At 39.0% G+C, this 20,104-nt stretch overlaps 1 protein-coding gene across 1 annotated transcript; it reads right to left on the bottom strand.

Moving 5' to 3' along the window:
• Positions 1 to 1,523: 1,523 nt before the first annotated feature.
• Positions 1,524 to 19,377, bottom strand: LOC143019974 (UPAR/Ly6 domain-containing protein crok-like). The gene is made up of 3 exons (XM_076176037.1): positions 19,200 to 19,377; positions 12,880 to 13,041; positions 1,524 to 5,280 (listed from the first exon to the last, which is right to left on the bottom strand). Exons 1-3 carry the CDS (start codon positions 19,264 to 19,266, stop codon positions 5,042 to 5,044), a joined length of 468 nt encoding a protein of 155 aa, XP_076032152.1. The 5' UTR covers positions 19,267 to 19,377; the 3' UTR covers positions 1,524 to 5,041.
• Between the last annotated feature and the right edge of the window lie 727 nt (positions 19,378 to 20,104).

The raw sequence follows: 20,104 nt of genomic DNA, 5'->3' as shown, positions 1-20,104 counted from the left end.
TTTGTTACCTCCCTTGTAAGGGGGAAAAAGCTGTTGGTATATGTATGTACTGCTACCAGAAGTAGGTTTTACCCTTGGGAGCCATAGAAAAAAAAAAGGCGACACAAATGAGGGCAAATGGTATAGTAATTCAGAATGGTGCTTCCTTTTTTGGCAAAAAATAGATAGATAAATAAAATAAAATAAAAGGGCACAGGGACAGTAACTTCCAGTGTTATAACCATGACAAGGTAGAAATAAGACCACTGTAAATTGAAAACTCCCTGTAGTATGCTACTGGTGTATTTCTTGTTGCATTTTGTTGGTAATGTTTATGTAATATAATGTGAATAGTGTGATGTTTAGGGTCCTGGCATAGAATTTTGTGTCATTCTTTGGGGGAGGATTTTTATTTTTATATGCAGGTGTCCAATTGGTGAGGTTTTGGTGCATCCTATTATTGTCAGTACCACAATCTGCAGTTTGTAAATTGTTTGTATTCATCTTTCTGATTGTTGTTGTTGTTGTTGTCGTTCCCTAGACTGTCTGTCTGAGCAGTCCCGTCTCCCCAAGGAATGCCACAGCCGAAACTGGGTTTTCCCACAAATCCTTTATAGAGTGTATGTTGCGTTGTTTGCGGGCATGATTGTGTATAATGCAGTATTCCATTATGTGTTGTATGGATTGTTAGTAACCATGCTGTGGAGGCACAGTTGAGGGTGGTTCTTTGGAAATGTGTGTAGATGGTTATTGGAGTTTATTTTAGTTGTCCAAAGTCAGTGCCTGCAATGGATTCAAGTAGGTTCATTTTCATGCGAGCTGAAAGCTAGAGGTATGCGATGATGCCGATGTCGGCGTCTTGATTATATTTATAGTAGTCGTACCTGCATGACCCTCATTCTCTCTAAACTGGCTTCATCATATTTTCTATGGTTATCAAAATTCACAGGTGAAAGAGAACGAGCGATTGGACAGCAACTTTATTTTTTATAATGTGATTATTATGATGCAACATTGCACGCCTGGCAGCTAAGGCTGCCAGACGTGCAATGTGCCCCGCAGTGAAGAGGTTAATATAGGACTTTTTTTTTTATCATTCATGGTTGTCTGGTGTGAGCAATGTCCCTGTCAAAACTTAATTTTTTTTTTGAGTGAGGGTGGAGTGTACAGTACCTCTCATTAACGGACTAAAAGGGGGGTAACGGTGTTCATTGATGTGAATAATCCATTGATTTGGAGTGGTTTTTGGGTGGCATAGTGATTGCACAGCACCAAAAACACAGCGAAAACACCGCAAACACAGCTAATTAACGTCTGTTAATGAGGTAGTACTGCATTTGGGGATGGAATGGGTGAGAATGGTTTTGTACCTTTTTCGTTTTGGCTACCCCCCTTGTAAGGGGGAAAAAGCCTTGGTATATATATATGTATGAATATACTGCCAGTATCACTTGCTACCTTACACTTAACATAAACTTATATAGTGGCACTTGACTCCAGGGGCCACCACGAGGAGGTACAGTAGTAAGGTAGCCAACAGTTGCCCTTTCATCAGGGAGAAAGGTCTAGCCCATTCCCCAGCTGTTTGTGTAGTCTAGCCAGAAATAGTTTGTGGTCTGTCTTGAACATGTTTTTGTTCCTCTGTCCATCTATCATAACCACCACAAGCAGATATCTGTCACTGACATCCCTTAAGTATGTAGTTCTCAACAAAGAATCACCTCAAGGACAAGGAGCCTCTTATCAAAAGGTCAATAGTTTATTTACAACCACAAAAAATACTTTCTTTAATACAATTCAGTAGAGTGAAGTTGGCCTACCTTTCCAGGTATGATATATTACAACCATCAATGATAGTCATCCAGGAGCCAAGAAAAGAAGGAGGGAGGGGGGGGGGGTGAATGGGAGTGGAACGTGGGGATGAAATGGGTGGAAGTGGATTTATGCCTTTGACTTTGAATACCTCCCTTGTAAGGAGGAAAAGGCAGTTTGTATATGTATCAATGGTGGTAGTAGTTGTTGTACTGCAATATAAAAATACAATTCAACAAAATTAAATAGGACTACCTTTATAAGGATACAATACGAAACAATTATTAAGGCCGTAGTTTCTTCTTTAACATGGTTTCATACAGTGAAGTTTCATCCTCACAGTATTCCATAAACAATTCATAAACAGTTACCAAGATTCATTATACAGTTATTAGTAGTTACATATTATTCCAAAGATGTTCACTTCCAGTAAGAGGACTAATTCCAAAATATAATTTCAAATCTATACAGAAAACATTTATTTGAAAAACTCCTAAATTTCAAAATAATTTCACTATCAAATCCTATTTTATGGAGCTTTGGAGCTGAGTGAAAGAATTATATACCTGAGAAGCATGGAATGTGTGGTTTCCATATGATTTCCATCACATCTAAATCATGCTTTATTGAAGTTTTTGATTATTGCCATGCCAAAACAGGAATAAAACTAAAACAATAATTCAATGAGGGCAAATATCAACGCAGTATTAGACATCTACCTTTCTCCAGTCAAGGTGGTCATTCCTTGTATATAAGCACATTAACCCCTTCCATATGGTGCCACCTACATAGGCGGCATGGGGAGCAAGTGGATACGCGAGGCTGCCATATCGGCGTCTTGATTATATTTATTGTAGTTGTCCCTACATAACTGACACACTCTCTAAACTGGCTTCATCACATTTTCTATGGTTATCAAAATTCACAAGTGAAAGAGAGAACGATCGATATAAGCGGTGACTATTTTTTATGATGCGAGTACTATGACGCAACATCGTATGTCTGGCAGCTAATGCTGCCCGCGAGATTTTGGCCCGGAGTGAAGTGGTTAAAGAAGAAATCTGTCACAATATTTCGTCAAAAAATAAATTTCACTAAATAGGATACCAATGAATCCAACTTAACAGGTAAAGCAGCCAAGCATTGAGTTAATGCCACTGTTATTGAGACATGATCATGTTAACTAAATACAGCCATAATTCAAGTTGTACACAAAACAAACTTATTCTGTCACCTTGTGTCCAACACCAAGTTGAAACCCCATTCCTCCTTTCAGTACCCAGACCACATCCCAATGTAATATCAGACATGTCAATGGAAGATTCTATTCAGCTTCATATCCTTCTTAGTCACCTTACAATCATGTCAGTGAAGAATCTAGGGAGACCCAAACTGCCATTATTCATGGTGTGAAATTATTTCAATTAAATCTCGCTGTTGTAATGTTAATTTATCTAGCTGAAGGCAACCTTACCTACAGTTGAAAGGTTAAAACAGACATGGTACTTGCCAGCCTGATAGATATCACACTGAGCACAAGGCATGGAAAGACCTTTGTGTCATGCTGTACGGTTTGTCATGTCTTGAATCACTAGTTGGTTTTCACTATGACAATACAAATTCAGTTACAATTTTTTCCGCTATACCTAAGTCACATTGCAGTAAATGGAACGTAGGTAGGAGTGGGAGGAGGGGATGGATCAAGTAGTTTATGGTTGACACGATTATTCTAAGCCCACTTCAGACTAAAATCAACCTGGAAAGGACACTTTCATCTACAGTGGTACAACAACCAGACACTCTCCTTTATCTGTGTTGAACCTTTTCAATATTCTTTACATCTCCTCTTCTTCAATAGCCCTATCATTCTTCTCTCATTTTCCTGGCATCCATGAGGAGCTAAGAGGGAAAGTACTATGAATGGCTTTTTGGACGGTAGGATGGGCATATGCTTGGAGTCAGCCATCGCCCTTATAAAGAGGAGAGGACCTTTTGGTATAAGTAAAAATGTATGTGTTGTACCTCAAAACTTTTTGATAGAATATCCACCTACATTCAGTTGATCACATATGCAAGGCAGATCTTCTGGACGGATTGTTGGCAGTGGATTAATTTACAGTATAACATTTTGATTAAATCTACTTAAGTCTACTTTGGAATGCAAGAAGCCTTTGATGCAAAAATATAAACTTCTAATATAAAGTTACTTGTGAATTCCTTGTGCACATTAACATATGCAATGTTCTAAAGGTAATTTGGCTGGTGACCTTATTCTGCTATTTCTATACCAGGATAATCATCAGGAAAGAAAAAGAAATAAACACCTTGCAGAAAAATCTACCAAAAAAAATCTGGGTTGAGATGGGATTTTAAGTCCAACATCTCTTACATCAATGTTTAATCACATCCCAGATTCCAGATTGAGCTCAAAATTACGGACATAAATACTAAATGGTAAAAAGAGCTGTCAAAAATGTGAGCCAATGTTAACAAATTTCATACAAAAATATTAATACAACTTAACTATTTATTGTAGCAGCCTACGCTTCATTTATTTTAACAAACCATTTATAATCTATAACGCAAATTATCTCCATCTTAAAACCAGTAAAATGGAATGCATTTGTGCCAAAGTCACACTTTATGTTAAAATCAAGAAGAATTATACATGGTAATGCCTAATAAATAAATCACCCTTCTCTTCCATGCGAGTCAACAAAGAATTCTTCATCTTTGGATAGTAATGCCAAAATATAATGCTGTCTTCTTCGTCTTAGTTGGTACACAAAGAAGTCTTCAGCTTCACATAACTGCCTTTGTTAACTTCTCAGCAGTTTCATAGTTTTAACACTAGACCAAAGTGTAATTTCCTGCCTGTGACTTCAGACAGTAATGTTCAATAAATAAAACAGTCTCTACAGCTTGCAAGGTATGATGTTGCTGTTATTCTAATGCACCAATACTGTACTCAAATATTATAAAAAATAATCTTATAAAAAAAAAAAAGTACTTCATATCGCTGCTGTCCTTCTAAAATGTCACTTCACTTCTATTTACAGTGGCTGTTGTGAGATTCATTGCTTACTTGTAAAGTTTATGCTTCTTGTCAACCATCTAACCACACTAAACTGCTGAGGCCATGGCAAGCAAGGTGTACCTTCTAGCCAAGTCTTAGCAACTAAAAACATCTATACATCAAATAAAGCTATGTATCTGAGACTCATAATAAAGGCCACAAAATCCAAAATCATTAGAGCAACATCCACCTGTTTATTAAACCTAGTGCAGATCCAATTAGCATCAACAGACCCCCTCCATTTCCCCCTCCTGCCTTTGGCCCTCTATTACAGAGAGGCCTATCATTGCAAGTACAGTATTCCATGTGAATATTGTATGTACCAGACCGGTAGATGCAGTAGCGATCATCACCTCCAACACCAGACTCTCCCAGCCTGGCACAGTCACGCTTGTACCGCCAGTGGCCGTTAACTGGAAAATAAATGAATCAATTTAGAAAAACTTATTTGCCAAACAAATGGTAAACCATCCATAATCTGGGGGAGACAAAGTATATGATGAATATTTCCCTAGAGTATACTTGGGGAATGTGGTTATTATGCTTATGGTATATAAGGGTAACGACTCCAATGGACAATGACGTTCCATGAATGTTTTATCCCTTAAAAGTTCTAATAGAATCTAATTTTTTCCCACTCTGACTAAAAATTACAGGATATTATGAACAAACAAAATATGAGAACATTTATCACTATTGCCTATATGATGGAACTAATAATAAATACAAATAAACATATACCAAGGGCTTTTTTTCCCCTTTACACGGGAGGTAGCCAAAGTCAGGCATAATACCATTCCCACCCATTCCACCTCCATTCATCACCCTTCCCTCACTCCCTCTCATTTTTGCTCCTGAATGTTGAATTATCCCTGCATCTCACCCATTGCCCTGGGTCAGAAACAATGCTGCAAGATACAGCAAGGCCACTTCATTTAATTGGTGTCCCCCCTTTCCATCCCCTCATGCTGTAACATTGAAGATGGGGAAAAATCCTTTCAGGCTGTGTCAAAATATCATTCACACATACCGTATATTTCCACGTATAAGACGACCCTAAAATCCAAAAATTCACCCCTTAAAATTGGGGGTCGTCTTATACTACCATTATAAAAATCAGACCTTGAATTACGCCTGCCGATAACCACCGATACACAGAAAATTATTCACATTATGATAAGAACTGGTAATAAAGGTAATTAAACCATATTTACCTTATATATTATTGGCATATCTTTATAGTAAATGGCAATTGTTATTAAATTCGAGGAATAATTCTATATTAATGAAATTATGGTACTTTTAACTACTCTATGTAAACACATTTAACACAGCTGAAAAAAATGTATACATCGAGCACTGGTTGCGTTCAAAGCAACCTTTTTCTTTCGCTAACTTTTCAGTAATTTTTAACCTCTTCAGTACAGGCCTTAAATCTCGCGGGCAGCAGCCGATGCCAGCCGTACAATGTGTCGTAATTATACTCGCATCATAAAATATAGTCACCGCTTATATTGATCGTTCTCTCTTTCACCCGTGAATTTTGATAACCATAGAAAATGTGATTACAGACAGTTTAGAGAGTATGTCATTACGGAGGGGCAACTACAATAAATATAATCAAGATGCTGATATGGCAACCTCGCGTATCCACTTGCTCCTCATGACGCCTATGTATGCTGCACCGTATGGAAGGGGTTAAGACTGAAAATAACAATTTTGGATTATAGTACATAAAACATTTATTTATCAATGTTACAGTAGTTGAACCAGGAGCGTAAACAAATAATTTTGGTTAGTTAGTTGACGTGTGTTCTCAGAAAATCATGATACATGATTTGCTTTGTTATTTCACTTATTTTGAATTTATAAGGATACAGTAAGTAATTTATCTGGTATAAGGATACAGTTAAGTAATGAGAAAGAAAAGAGAAAAAGCGGAAAAAACAGCTGATAAACGTAATCAAAACAATTCTTTTTGTACGGTAGGTTTGATACACTGATGCTTTTGTAAATTAGCAGTTGTCTTATACTACCAATATGAGATAAATTCATAAAAATTTGCTCTAATTTTGTACTTCGTCTTATACACGGAAATACATGGTAACCCCTTCCTAACCCCCATTCCCTTCCATGCATCACAGTATAATTCATACACAACCATTCTCCACTCAACCCCATCTTCTACCTTCTCCCTTCCTTTCTCACCAGACATTCCCCTTTCCCAATGCCCCTTTTAACCCACCCATCCATCTCATCCTTGGCTGTCCCCTCATGTTCACTCCATCTACCTCTGCTTTTCACACTTCTTTTACTGATCTTTCTTCTCTCATTCTTTCATGTGTCCAAACCATCCCAATACTCTTTCATCTAAAAGAACTAATGATGAGAGCAAGTAAATGGTGGTCCTACAATATAGGCTTCAGGCAGTATCAATTAATCAATCCTTTGTCCCTGGTCTTTCTTGCAAAAGACCTGTGGCCTCCAGTAAACCAACTACAGTTTCCTCAGAGAACTTAGAAGAGATACTGCATTGTTGTCTAGGGATTGTTAGCGTAGGGCATTACATTATGAGGTGTTCTTTGTCTTCTGTGCAGTAAATACATCTGGAGTAGTTTGAATCTGTGCCTTAGTCTATTCTATGTTGGTACCATCTTGGTTGTGTATGGATGATGCTGAGGTGCATGAAAGGGAGTGGGTGGGGGATGGGGAGTGAGGGAGTATGTATGAGAAATAATATGATGCAGCCTGAAGGGATTTCTCCCTGTCTTTTCCATTTCTGCATGAGGGCATGGAGAGGGGGTTTTGCTGATTTAATGAAGTGGCCTTGCTGTGGATGTGCTGTGTCTTACGACACTGCTTCTGACCCAGGACAGTGGGTGAGATGCAGGGATGACCCGTCATCCAGGAGGAGCCAAGATAAGAGGGAGGGAGGGGGTGGAAGGGAGTGGAGTATATGGGGATGGAATGGGTGGGAGTGGTTTTTATGCCTTTGTTTTTTGGCTGCCTCCCTCATAAGAGGTAAAAAGCCTTTGGTATATGTATGTACTATCTTCATGATGGATGCTGTCCTGAGTGCAGGTATGCTAGTGTGGTTCTTGTCTGGTTTGGTAGGGTTTTGTCTGAGGAACTTATATCTGGGCTTTGTTGTTGGAATCTTGAGTTTAGTGGGTTTTTCTTGAAGGGTTTGTTAATTGTCTAGGTATGAACGTGTTTATATGATAGGTTGTAGTAAATGTTTAAGTAGTATGCTGCTGCTATAGTTTTTGTGCTCTGTTAATGCTGCTTGTGAGATGTAGTGTGAATGGTGTGTGTTGTTGAGGACCACAATGGAAATGAGCGTACATGCTTTTTTATGTAATACTCAGCAATTTGCAATAATTATTTCGAACCATGTGTTCTTGTCATAATTTGCACTTCATGTATATTGATTCTTTGCCAAATAAATTTATTATTATTATTATTATTCAGTACAATGACCCCTACATAGGCGTCACAAGGCCTGAGTGGGTACATGAGGATGCTGGCGTCAACATCTTGATTATATTATTTTTGTATTTACCTAGTTGTAATATACGGGAGGGGAGCTATGCTCGTGGTGACCCGTCTTTGTATCTCTCCGCATCAAGTTTTATCTTAAAATCTTGTATAGTGTTAGCACATACTGTTTTGTTGTCTAATTTGTTCCATGTATTTATCGCTCTGTGTGGGAAACTGTTCCTTTTCAAGTTTTTTCTATAACTATCCTTTTTCAATTTTTTTCCATGTCCTCTTGTTTTACCGTTGTCCCACATTAATAGGTCGTTCCTGTCTAAAACTTCCATTCCTTTCATTATTCTGTAGATAGTTAGCAAATCTCCTCTTTCTCTTCTTTGTTCCACATTTGGTAGGTTCAATTTGGATAGTCTTTGCTCATATGTTAGTTCGGCGAGTGTCGGTGCTAGTTTTGTTGTCGCTCTTTGTAATCTTTCTAGTTTCTTAATATTCTTTTTGGTACTGGGTGTCCAAAGTGATGCTGCATACTCGAGTTTTGGTCTTATTAGGGTAGTAAGTATTTTCCTTATCATTTCTTCGTCCATATAGGTAAATGCCACTTTGATTGCTCTCAATAAGTTGTAGGTTTCTCCAAACATCTTGTTTATATGCTTATCTGGTTTCATGTCCTTTCCAATCATCACTCCATGATCTTTTTCATAGTTTGTTTTATTCCTTTTTTTTCCCCAATTCTGTAATCTTTTGATATTCTATTTTTACTCTTTCCAAATTCCATTATACATACATACATATACCAAGGCTTTTTCCCCCTTCCAAGGGAGGTAGCCAAAAAGGGAAAGACATAAAAACACTCCCACCCATTTCATCCCCAAATACACTCCACACCCCTCCCACCCTTCCTCTCATCTGAGCACCTCCTGGATGACGGGTCATCCCTGCATCCCGCCCACCGCCCTAGGTCAGAAGCAGTGTCGCAAGACACATGATTTCTTAATATTGAATTTTACTTCCCACTTTTGAGTCCAATTCCATATTGTGTCCAGATCTTGTTGCAATGAGTTGCAGTCCTCTTCCGTTTTTACCTTCTTAAGTAATTTTGCATCATCTGCAAAAAAAATTATATAGCACTCCACGCCTTCATTCATGTCATTAATGTATACAGCGAACATGATCGGGGCCAGTACTGATCCTTGCGGGACCCCGCTTTTTACTTCTTCCCAGTTGGAGAATTTTTCTCTAATTACAACTCTCATTTTCCTCCCAATCAGAAAGTCTTTCATCCATTCCAATAATTTTCCTCTGATGCCACCTTTTGACTCTATCTTATTTATTAGTTTCCTATGAGGTACCTTATCGAATGCCTTTTGCAGGTCCAGAAAAGCAGTCTGCCCATCCATCTCTTTCTTCTATTATGTCTACTAATCTTGAGTAAAAGCAAATCAGATTTGTTGTACAGGATCTCCCTTGTCTAAATCCAAATTGATTTGGGTTCAGTATAGATTTTTCTTCCAGGTACTTAACCCATCTGTTTTTGGTCAATCTTTCGCAAATTTTTGCTATTGTGCTTGTTAGTGAGACCAGTCTGTAGTTAGATGGATCTTCCTTATCACCTCCCTTATAAATTGGTACAATGTTTGCTTTTTTCCAGTCCAATGGTACTTTTCCTTCTTTAAGTGATGATTTAATTATATCATATATTTTGTCAGTTAATTCTTCCATGCATTCTTTCAGTATCCAGTTTGCTATTCCGTCTGGGCCATGTGATTTTCTGCCATCCAGGGTTTTAATTTGATCACTGATTTCTTTTTGTGTTACGTTTATTTCTTTCATTGCTGGGGATAATTCTCTCTCTCTAACTTCACTGTTAGGCGAGTTTTCCATTGTGAATACTGATCTGAAGTGGTTCATTATTTCAGCCATTTCCAGTTCTTCTGTAAATTCCTTTTATCTTGGCGCAGTTTTTCTATTTCTTGTTTGTTTTTCAGTTTTCCATTTACATATTTGTAAAATAGTTTGGGTTCTTCTTTACATTTGTCTATTATCTTTTTTTCATAATTTCTCTTTTCATCTCTGCATATTTTTACATATTCGTTTCTTAGTTTGATGTATGTTTGCCATTTGCTTTGTTTCTTATCTCTTTTCCATTTTTTCCAAGCTTTGTCCCTTTTTTCCTTTGCTTCACTACATCTTTTGTTGTACCAGTTCTTTATGTATGCCTTTTCCATTTTTTGTTGTGGTACAAATTTGTCCACTCCTTCATTATAAATTTCTTTTAGTATGTTCCATTTTTCTTCTATCCCTGTATCTTCGTTTTGGAATTTTTCCCAGTTTGCATTGCGAAAGAATGTTTTAAGTTTCTCAAAGTTTGTTTTGTTATACATAGGTCTTCCTATTCTATGTTTAACATTTTTGCTTTGGTCTGGTTGTTCTTTCAATTCCATTTCTATTAGTACATGGTCACTTTTTCCTATCGGAGTTTTGTAAATAATATTATCGATTATCTCAGGTTCAAGTATTAAGTCCAATATTGAGGGTTCTTCATTTCCTCTATATCTAGTATTTTCTCTAATCCACTGGGTCATTGTGTATTCAATGGTCAAGTCAAGGAGTACATTGCCCCAGTGTTTCTCTCCCCCTTTCACTGTCATATCTTCCCAGCATATTTCTTGTAGTTGTACATGAGTAACCCCCGGATTCTGTGAACTGGTTTGATCTTGTTTTTCGAATTTATTATTACTCAGAGTAAAAGAAAACGAGTAATACAGCAGTGACTTTATATTCTATAATGCAAGTACAGTGGAACCTTGCTATTCGTACACAATCCATTCCAGGAGGCTGTTCGAATGGCGATTTGTACGATTGGCGAATCATTTTTTCCTATAAGATATAATGTAAATTGGATTAATCCATTCCAGACCCACAGATGATTGCTTATTTAAACCTTTGTAATAATATTTTAAGCATAAAATACATAAAAACTATGAAAAACAATAAATATACAGTACTGTACATGAAATAAATAAAAATTTAACTGCACTTTACCTGTACTGAGGTGAGCTGATGGCATAAGTGGAAGGTGGAGAGGAGGAGGAGGGATGTTGATGTTACTGTTTGGAAGGGGAGTCACCTTCCATATAAACATCAGGTAACATCCCTTTCCTTAAATATATATATTTAGTCTTTTCATATCTAAACACTAAGATGAGAGGAAGGAAGGGGTGGTGGGAGTGGGTGGCTATCGCCCAGGTAAGTGGGAAAAAGCCCTCGGTATATGGATAGATAATTCAATACCCACCCCACCTCCTATCTGTTCTTCTCTTAGCTTCCTTTACCTTGCATACTTCTCATATATTTTCTTATTTCTTCTTTGCAACAATTGCTCAATTGCTTGCCTCTTTTCTGCCACCATATCTTCATTACATCATTTAATATCCAACCCACCTCCTATCTGTTCTTTGCTTAGCTTCCTTTACCTTGCATAGTTCTCATATATTATCTTGTTTCTTCTTTGCAAAAATTGCTCAACTGCTTGCCTCTTTTCTACCTTCATATCTCCATTCCATCATTTACTGCCTTTCCTTCTATACCCGCCCTTATCCCAAACACCAGCCTTTGCACACTTTAGCATTCACACTCCCATTTCCTGTTCCTTTCACAACACTTTCACAAGCTCTCTTAAATTCACTTGGTATTCTTTCTTTTCCTCCTTACTCACCTCTCACTTTCAACACCCTCTCTTCTCTTCTTTCTCCACTTTACATCCACTCTTTTAGTTTTTGCATCTCATTAACCTCTTCGATACGATGACGCCTACGTAGGTATCATGAGGAGCAAGTGGATAAGCGAGGATGCCGATGTCAGCGTCTTGATTATATATATTGTAGTTGTATCTGCGTGACCCCCATACTCTGTAAACTGGCTTCATCATATTTTCTATGGTTATCAAAATTCACGGGTGTAAGAGAACGAGGAATACAGCAGTAACTTTATTTTTTATAATGCGAGTATTATGACGCAACATCGCACGTCTGGCAGCTAATGCTGCCCACGAGATTTTGGCCTGTATTGAAGGGGTTAAGCAGCAATGTGTCCTAGAAAACTGCCACTTCGGTACGGGACTTAAATCTCGCGGGCAGCAGCCAATGCCAGCCGTATGACATGTCGTAATAATACTCGCATCATAAAATATAGTCACTGCTTATATCGATCGTTCTCTCTTTCACCCGCGAATTTTGAAAACCACAGAGAATGGGATTCAGGGTGCATTTGGGAGAATGTAAAAACACAGGGGCGACTACAATAAATATAATCAAGACGCCGATATGGCAGCGTTGCGAATCCACTTGCTCCTCATGACGCCTACGTGTGTGGCACCGTATGGAAGGGGTTAATCCATGTATAGTTGGTATATATTAATTCATATTGGCAAAAAAATACCTGGGGAATTTTGGCCTATTTTCTAAATCTTGACCACTTCAGTAATATATCACAAAACATACAAAACTACAAGAACCTACTTTTCATCCTAATTTTCCGACACATGGTTGCCCTTGCTCCTCTCAAGTGAGGAAGGCCCGGAATAGAATCACAGTCCATCTGTTTGGCAGTTGTGTTGTCAAAAGGGTTCCCACAGGCTGGATCTAGGTTGCTAGTGCAGTGCCAGCATTTGATAGCATAAGCTGTAACAAAATTATTCTCTTAAGAATGAAAAAAAAAAATGGAGAATACAAGTGCCCCTGTATTGGGTACTGACTTCATACATTTCAAACAGTCAATACACGACTTTAATGGTGCCCCCAAGGATGAGCCATGCAGCAATTCTCTTAAGATTAGAAATTATTTCACACTTCAGCAGATGTGTACCACTGTTGTGTTTATAAGACAGCATGTGTCCACAAACGTTCACTCAATACCCTCATCATACATCTACAGCAGTAAAATAAGATTCTAACTTGCAAAACAACAAATGTAAGTCAACCAAATTAAGTGGAGAGTTCCATTATACACTAGTGGTGTGTGCAAATTCTAACAAAGCAACAACAACACCAAGTACCCCTTCCTCACACACTGACAAAGTCCATATACACAGAGTATATAGGTAGCATGTCATGTTGTGGTCTCTCAAAACTAAATTTACAAGAGGATTATAGTTTCAGAAAAGTTAGCAGAACTGACAAGGTGACGAGGCATGTGGTGGATCTCTGTGGAAATAATGACAAAAATGAATACCATAATTGAAAAAGAAGTGTAAACATAATGGTAAATCATCAGTAAAATTTAGAATCACACAAACATGGATATTAACTTGTTAAGCATCTGCTACTGCTTATGCAGTTTTCCAATTTCTTTCCACAATTATGCTCAACGGGATAGACCATTCTCAACTTTAAAAATTCCTTTCAAGCTGTCTCCGACTTCATATCACTTTTATATGTATAGAAAATTATAGGAACATCATCTGACTACATTTTGAGTGCATCTTGAAGTTTGTGGCAGCTTTTGCTGGCTCGCTAGAAGATAGCAAAGAAACATTTTCAGTACGCGGTGAGTGTTCATCATACGAGTAGAATTATATTTCTATATTTCCTGGAGATAACTACAAAAAGGGACAATTACTGTCGTTTTTCTGGATTTTTCATGTGTGTGTGTGTCCTTTTCTCCATTTTCTTGTCATTGTTGAATTTAACTTTTTTAAATAAAAGAAAATCAAGTAATTTTTTTCTTTTCCTTAATTTGTTCATTATTCCAACATTGACTAAATATGTATATTTATGTCAAAATAGACAAATTACTTGGTTTACTTGGTGTTGTTCTGAGGTTGATCACTCACAGTCACGGTGATCCGCTGCTGAATCCGATTTTGGTGTCCCTAGTTAGTAGGTCCACTTGATCCGGGATGGAGTTTGAGGCTGCCCAACAGATGTCTGTATAGCCTGGTACCGGTGGTTCATCAGGTAAGGATGATGTTAAGTATCTGTCCAGGCCAGCCTTAAATGTGTCCACCGTGCAGCCTGTTATGTCTCTTACTTGTTTAGGGAGTGCATTGAAGATCCTTGGTCCTTCATGCCCCAGGCTGGTAGCAAGTAAAGTCTTGATTTGCTCAGGGGCTCTGGTTGGAAGGGTTCTTCTTTTGCACTTCCGCCCTGTTTGTTTATTGTATTGTGAGTGCAGTGTAGAGGAGTTTGTGGGGTCTGGTGTTTGCTTTTCCAGGATCTTCCACAGGTAGATGGCCCTGTACCGGTCCCTCCTCCTTTGTTGGGAGAATAGATTGAGTTCCTTGAGGCGGTCCCAGTAGTTTAGTTCCCTCATCCCCTGGATCTGCCGGGTGAAGCTTCTTTGAACTGCTTCCAGTCGCTGGATTTCCCCTCTTTTATGGGGTGACCACAATTGACTGCAGTAGTCTAGTGTGGGTTGGACTAGGGCCTTCCATAGGGTTATTATAACCTGTGGTTCCCTTGATGAGAAAGTACGGAGTACCCAGCTTGCCATTCCCTTGGCTTTCTTTATTGTTTCATCAATGTGATGATGAAAGCTGGCGTCGTCGCTGAGGTGGACTCCCAGGCATTTTACATGCATCTTTGGGGGGATGACTAAGTCTCCCTCAGTGTGCAGAGCAGTTTCCCGCTTGATGTCTTGGTATGGACCACATCTCAGCATTTCGAATTTTCCCTCATTAAACTGCATGTTGTTTTCTGCAGCCCAGGTGTACACCTTGTTGAGGTCCTCTTGTAGGTGGTTTACGTCCTCTTGGCTGGTCACTATGTGGCTGATGTTTGTGTCATCAGCAAAAGAGGTGAGAACTGAGGAGCCTATGTATTTGTCGATGTCACCCAGGTGGATGAGGAATAGGAGTGGACCCAGAACTGAACCTTGCGGCACTTTGCTACTTACTGCGGCCTCTACAGATTTGCAGCCATCCACTGCCACTGTCTGTGTCCTCCCAGTGAGGAAACTGGATAGCCAGTTTCCCAGTTTCCCTCCAATTCCTAAGGATCTGATTTTATGGAGGAGGATGCCATGATCAACCTTATCAAATGCCTTGGCGAAGTCAAGGAAGACCACATCTACATTTCTTCCTTCCGCCAGGTTGTGTAGCCAGTCGTAATGATCCAGTAGCTTTGATAGACAGGAGCGCCCTTTTCTAACCATTGTTGGGTTTCGTTTAGGAAGTTGTTGTCTTCCATATACTTGGTGACTTTATCCCGCACACATTTCTCAACACTTTGGTGATATGAGATGTAAGTGCCACTGGTCTGTAATTTTGTGGGAGGCTCCTGTCCCCTCCTTTGTAGATGGGGCTTATAGTGGCTTTTTTGAGGAGTGCCGGGACCACTCCTTTGTCCAGAGAGGATCTCCATAACATACTTATGGGTTGTGCTAGGGTTTCTCTGCATTTTAGGAGCATGATGGCTGGCACTCCGTCTGGTCCAGCGGCCGAGTTTGATTTGAGCTCTTTTATGCTGTTCTTTATGTCGTTCTTTGTGAACAGAATGTCTGTGAGCTGTGGTGACTGGGAGTTATCCGTTTCAAAGAATGTTGCTGGGTTGCTGACAACTTTGGACGCTCTTGGTGTACTGAATACACTGTTGTACTGTTGCCTCAACACTTCGCATGTTTCTTCCGGATCTTTTGTTAGTGTTCCCCTGTCTGTTTTTAGGGGGCCAATCTGGGTTTTTGTCTTTATGTACCTCTTGCAATAGCTGTAGAAGTATTTCGGGTTTTGTTTAATGTTTGTTATCGCCCGACTTTCATCGTTTCTCCTTTGTGCTTCATGGGATACTCTTATTTGTTGTTCGACTTCAGCTATTTTGGTCCTGATTCGGCACTCCTTTTCTTCACTTTTTCTTTTAATCAGTTGTTTAATTAAGGACCTTCTTTTCTTCATCAGGATTCTTCTGTCTCTCGGTATGGTGGTTTGTTGGTCTTTTGTTTCGTTTTAGTGGGATGTGGTTATTGCAGATTTCTAGTAAAGTTTTTATTAGGGCCTGGAACGTGTCATCTGGACTATTCCCTTCCATGATCTGGTCCCAATTTACCTTACCAAGACTAGCATTGACCTCTTCCCACTTTATGGAGTCGCTGTGGAAACTGAAGTGCCCAAGGTGAGTATCCTCCGATGGGGTTGGTGTACTTTGTACATTCCCTGTTTACATGTAGGTGGTGTTCACCGTGATGAGGTTGTGGTCAGTGAGCGTTGTTTCTTCTACATGGTAGTTGCTGAGAATGTCCTGATTGTTGGTGAAGAAAGGGTCGAGGATATTATTTATCCTTGTTGGCTTGGTTACCATCTGTGTGAGAAATGCCCTGTCAGTTAAGTCCAGCAGGAGTCTGGCTTGGACTTGGTCCTCTATTGTTCTTCCTGATATGGTACCTTCTGGCCATTGTATAAATGGTAGATTAAAATCCCCACACAGGATGATGTCAGGCATTGGTGTTTGCAGACTATCTAGTAGGAGGTCTATCTTTTCTATCCCTCTTCTGAATTTTTTAGTGTCACACTGGGGTGAGCAATAGCAGTTAATGACAATAAGGTTGAGTGTGTTTATATGTAGAGCTATGAGTTCAACCTGACTGTGTGTGTGTGTAAGGAGGATCTTTGTGTCTGAGGTGTGGGTATTCCTTACATATATGATAACACCTCCATGCATTCTCCCTTCTCTATCAACTCTATATGGGGTATATTGCCCCATTGCTATTTCTGCATCTTTCACCTCCTTCCTCAAGTGTGTTTCAATCAGGGCAACAAACAGGGGGTCCTCTAGCACTGTTAGTTCTTTGATGAAAGGAACTTTACTTTGGTTAGTTTTAGGGTAGAGGCCTTGTATGTTACCCATGATGTTTTCTAGTGTGTATTTGTTTGTGCCGTTGTGAGCCAGGGAAATTGTTGGCTGGGTAGTATTGCTGTCTGCGGAGGTGGCAGTGGTATGTACCCTGTTGGTTTCCTCTCTTCCATGTAGTTGTTGTTGTTGTTGTCGTTCCCTAGACTGTCTGTCTGAGCAGTCCCGTCTCCCCAAGGAATGCTACAGCCGAAACTGGGTTTTCCCACAAATCCTTTATAGAGTGTATGTTGTGTTGTTTGCGTGCATGATTGTGTATAATGCAGTCTTCCATTATGTGTTGTATGGTATGGGGTGAAGTGTTACATCCTGGGCAGTGTCTACATCGTGGGACCACCTCCCAACCCCAAGAGTTGGGGGCCAAACAGCAGCAACCACCCCTGGCCATCAGCTCTACGCAGGTGGCACCGATCCCCAAGAGGAGCTACGCCTGCCTTGGGGAGTACCACAATCTTCCATGTAGTTGGTCAAGAGTGTTCCCTGTGCTTGTATGGTTTTGGTCAGTAGATCTAGGGCTGTGTTCTTGGGCACTTTGTGTCTTTTCAGACCCTAGAACATTGCTTAAGGGTGCTGGGTCCGATCCACAGGGTTTGTGATGTGTTTACATCTGAGATTCTGTTCCCCTGTGTGTGCTGGCGTTGGTATGTAAATTCCTCTCTTTCTTGTTGTCTGTGTTCTCTGGTTTCCGACTTGTGCCCCTGACATGCAGGAATTTACAGTATCTGGTCAGGCATTTTTTGTTTCTTAGGGAGTTTCTACACATGGTTGGGTGGAATAGGGTACAGTTTTTCCCCAATTTGCATCCCTTTTGGTCCTTTATCCCATGGGTCAAGAGTTTGGGGCATGGTTTTGGGTGTCTGTGGGAACAGTCTTTGCCTGTTATTCCATAGTTACAAACTCCACGTTTATACTAACGACATATAGAAGTTACTTGTTTGTTTCCTGAGGCCAATGAGTGTGGGTCTTTTGTTTGTGCCTGTGGCTGACCAGTGTTGTTTTGGTTTTCTGTTACTATCTTTTGTTGTGTCTTTGTGTTTGATTGGTCTAAGGTGTTGTGTTCACCTGAGTGTGGTGGTTCTGGGTCAATCTGGTTGGTATTCAGGTTTTCTGGTGTACTACCTAGATCCTCCTTTATTTTCTCGTTTGATTGAGAGTCCTGGTAAGATGTAGGTGCACTGTCTAGAATTTCGCTCATCTCTCCCTTTGATTGTGATTCTTTAGTATTGTTACAATACCAAAGAATCACAATCAAAGGGAGAGATGAGCGAAATTCTAGGCAGTACAATAATTGTACTGTTGTTTGAAAAATACAAAAATGATAAAACAAAAGCAAACAAGTTCATAAGAATAGTAATGGAAAAAAAAAAAAAACATTGTGAAGTTGAAAGAAGGTGACGCTGCCAAAGTGCCAATGGTTGCAGAGGGTGATGCTCAACAGGTTCAACATGAAATTTATGATATTCAATAGTTCCAACCCTAACATAACTTAACCTGACTTAATCATTCAATATAAAAAATAGATACTTCAAATGCAAAAAAAGAAAGAAGTGAAAAATGGGTTTGTGTGATAATGGAATAGAACAAAATGATTCAGGGTAAATAAGTCAACTCCATACATGATCATATGATGTATTTCAATTTCACTTTTTTTGTAATTCATAAAAAGCCTATTAACTTTGACAAACTTCTTGTTCAACATTCTAGTTCACAATTTCTCTGACTTGGATGTGCATAACCACACCCAAACCAAGCTTTTAACACTTTCTGAATATTAATTACACTAATAATGTTTACTTGACAAATTTTCAGTTGCTATGAATTAAAACCCATACATTTTCCAATTGCCCTCTCTTTTGGCCGCATAAATGATACATGTAACATAAAACTAATATTTGCAACCTAAAATAACATTGACAACCAATTTGTAATTTTTTTCACACAAGTTATTAACTATATGACAATCTATCATTTGTCAACAGGTGTGCATAAAAAGACAATACCTTGTCTGATGCTGAAGATGAATGCCACACTTATAAAAGAAGCACTTAATAATATTCGAGTCCTCATTTTTACTTTCTTATTGCTGCACCTTTATGGATGCACCTACGCCAAACTTGAGGTCAGGTACGTGTGTTTTGTTACCTGTCCGTAGACCGCTGCATTAGATTCCAATATTATGACTTAAGTTGGATAATTATAACTATAATAACGCAGAAATAGACCTATGGTGATAGGATACATATATCTTTCAATGCAAAATATGATATTTCTTTTCGCTAGTTATTCCTATTTACGGTATATAAGAAATGTTGGAATCCTCATAAATGGACCAAAGAAAATCGAAGGTGTTCGGACAGCTCATAGATTGGTCACGTGACTTTAGGACTCCACCTTGTTTCTTTTAAATTTACCCATATTTTTCTACCGAATTTGAACTAGTAATATATACATTTGTATATGTGGTGATGTATACAAATTATCTGCATGTGTTTATTTATATACTATTATTAATGTTCCTTAACGGTATGTAGATATTTAAGAAACTTCTTTCTACTTCGCATTTCCTATGCATGTCTTTTGTATACCCCGCTAAAGTGTCAACACTGACCTAGATTAATTGATACCTAAAAATGAGTTCCTAATCATTTTCAACAGGATATTCAAAATCATATGCGATCTGCTGTATTTTTTCTTTTTAAAATTCAATGATGGATCAAGGGGTGGGGACCACTGACCTGTATAACATCTGGTTAGCGTATACGAGCCGTGGGCTGCCCCATGAGTAATGCGGGCAAGCGGGACATGGCCGTCATATTGCTAGTACCAAAACATTAGCACGTGTGAACCGCTCCGCCGGTCATGGGAGCTGTCGTGTTATTCTCGTGGCCTATGTGGTTGGTATGGG

This window comes from Oratosquilla oratoria, chromosome 38 (genome assembly GCF_046742065.1).
Source record: "Oratosquilla oratoria isolate Oo_2021 chromosome 38, ASM4674206v1, whole genome shotgun sequence".
Lineage (NCBI taxonomy): Eukaryota > Metazoa > Arthropoda > Malacostraca > Stomatopoda > Squillidae > Oratosquilla > Oratosquilla oratoria.
The sequence above is the reverse complement of the archived record's forward strand: the minus strand, read 5'-3'. Positions and strand labels throughout refer to the sequence as shown.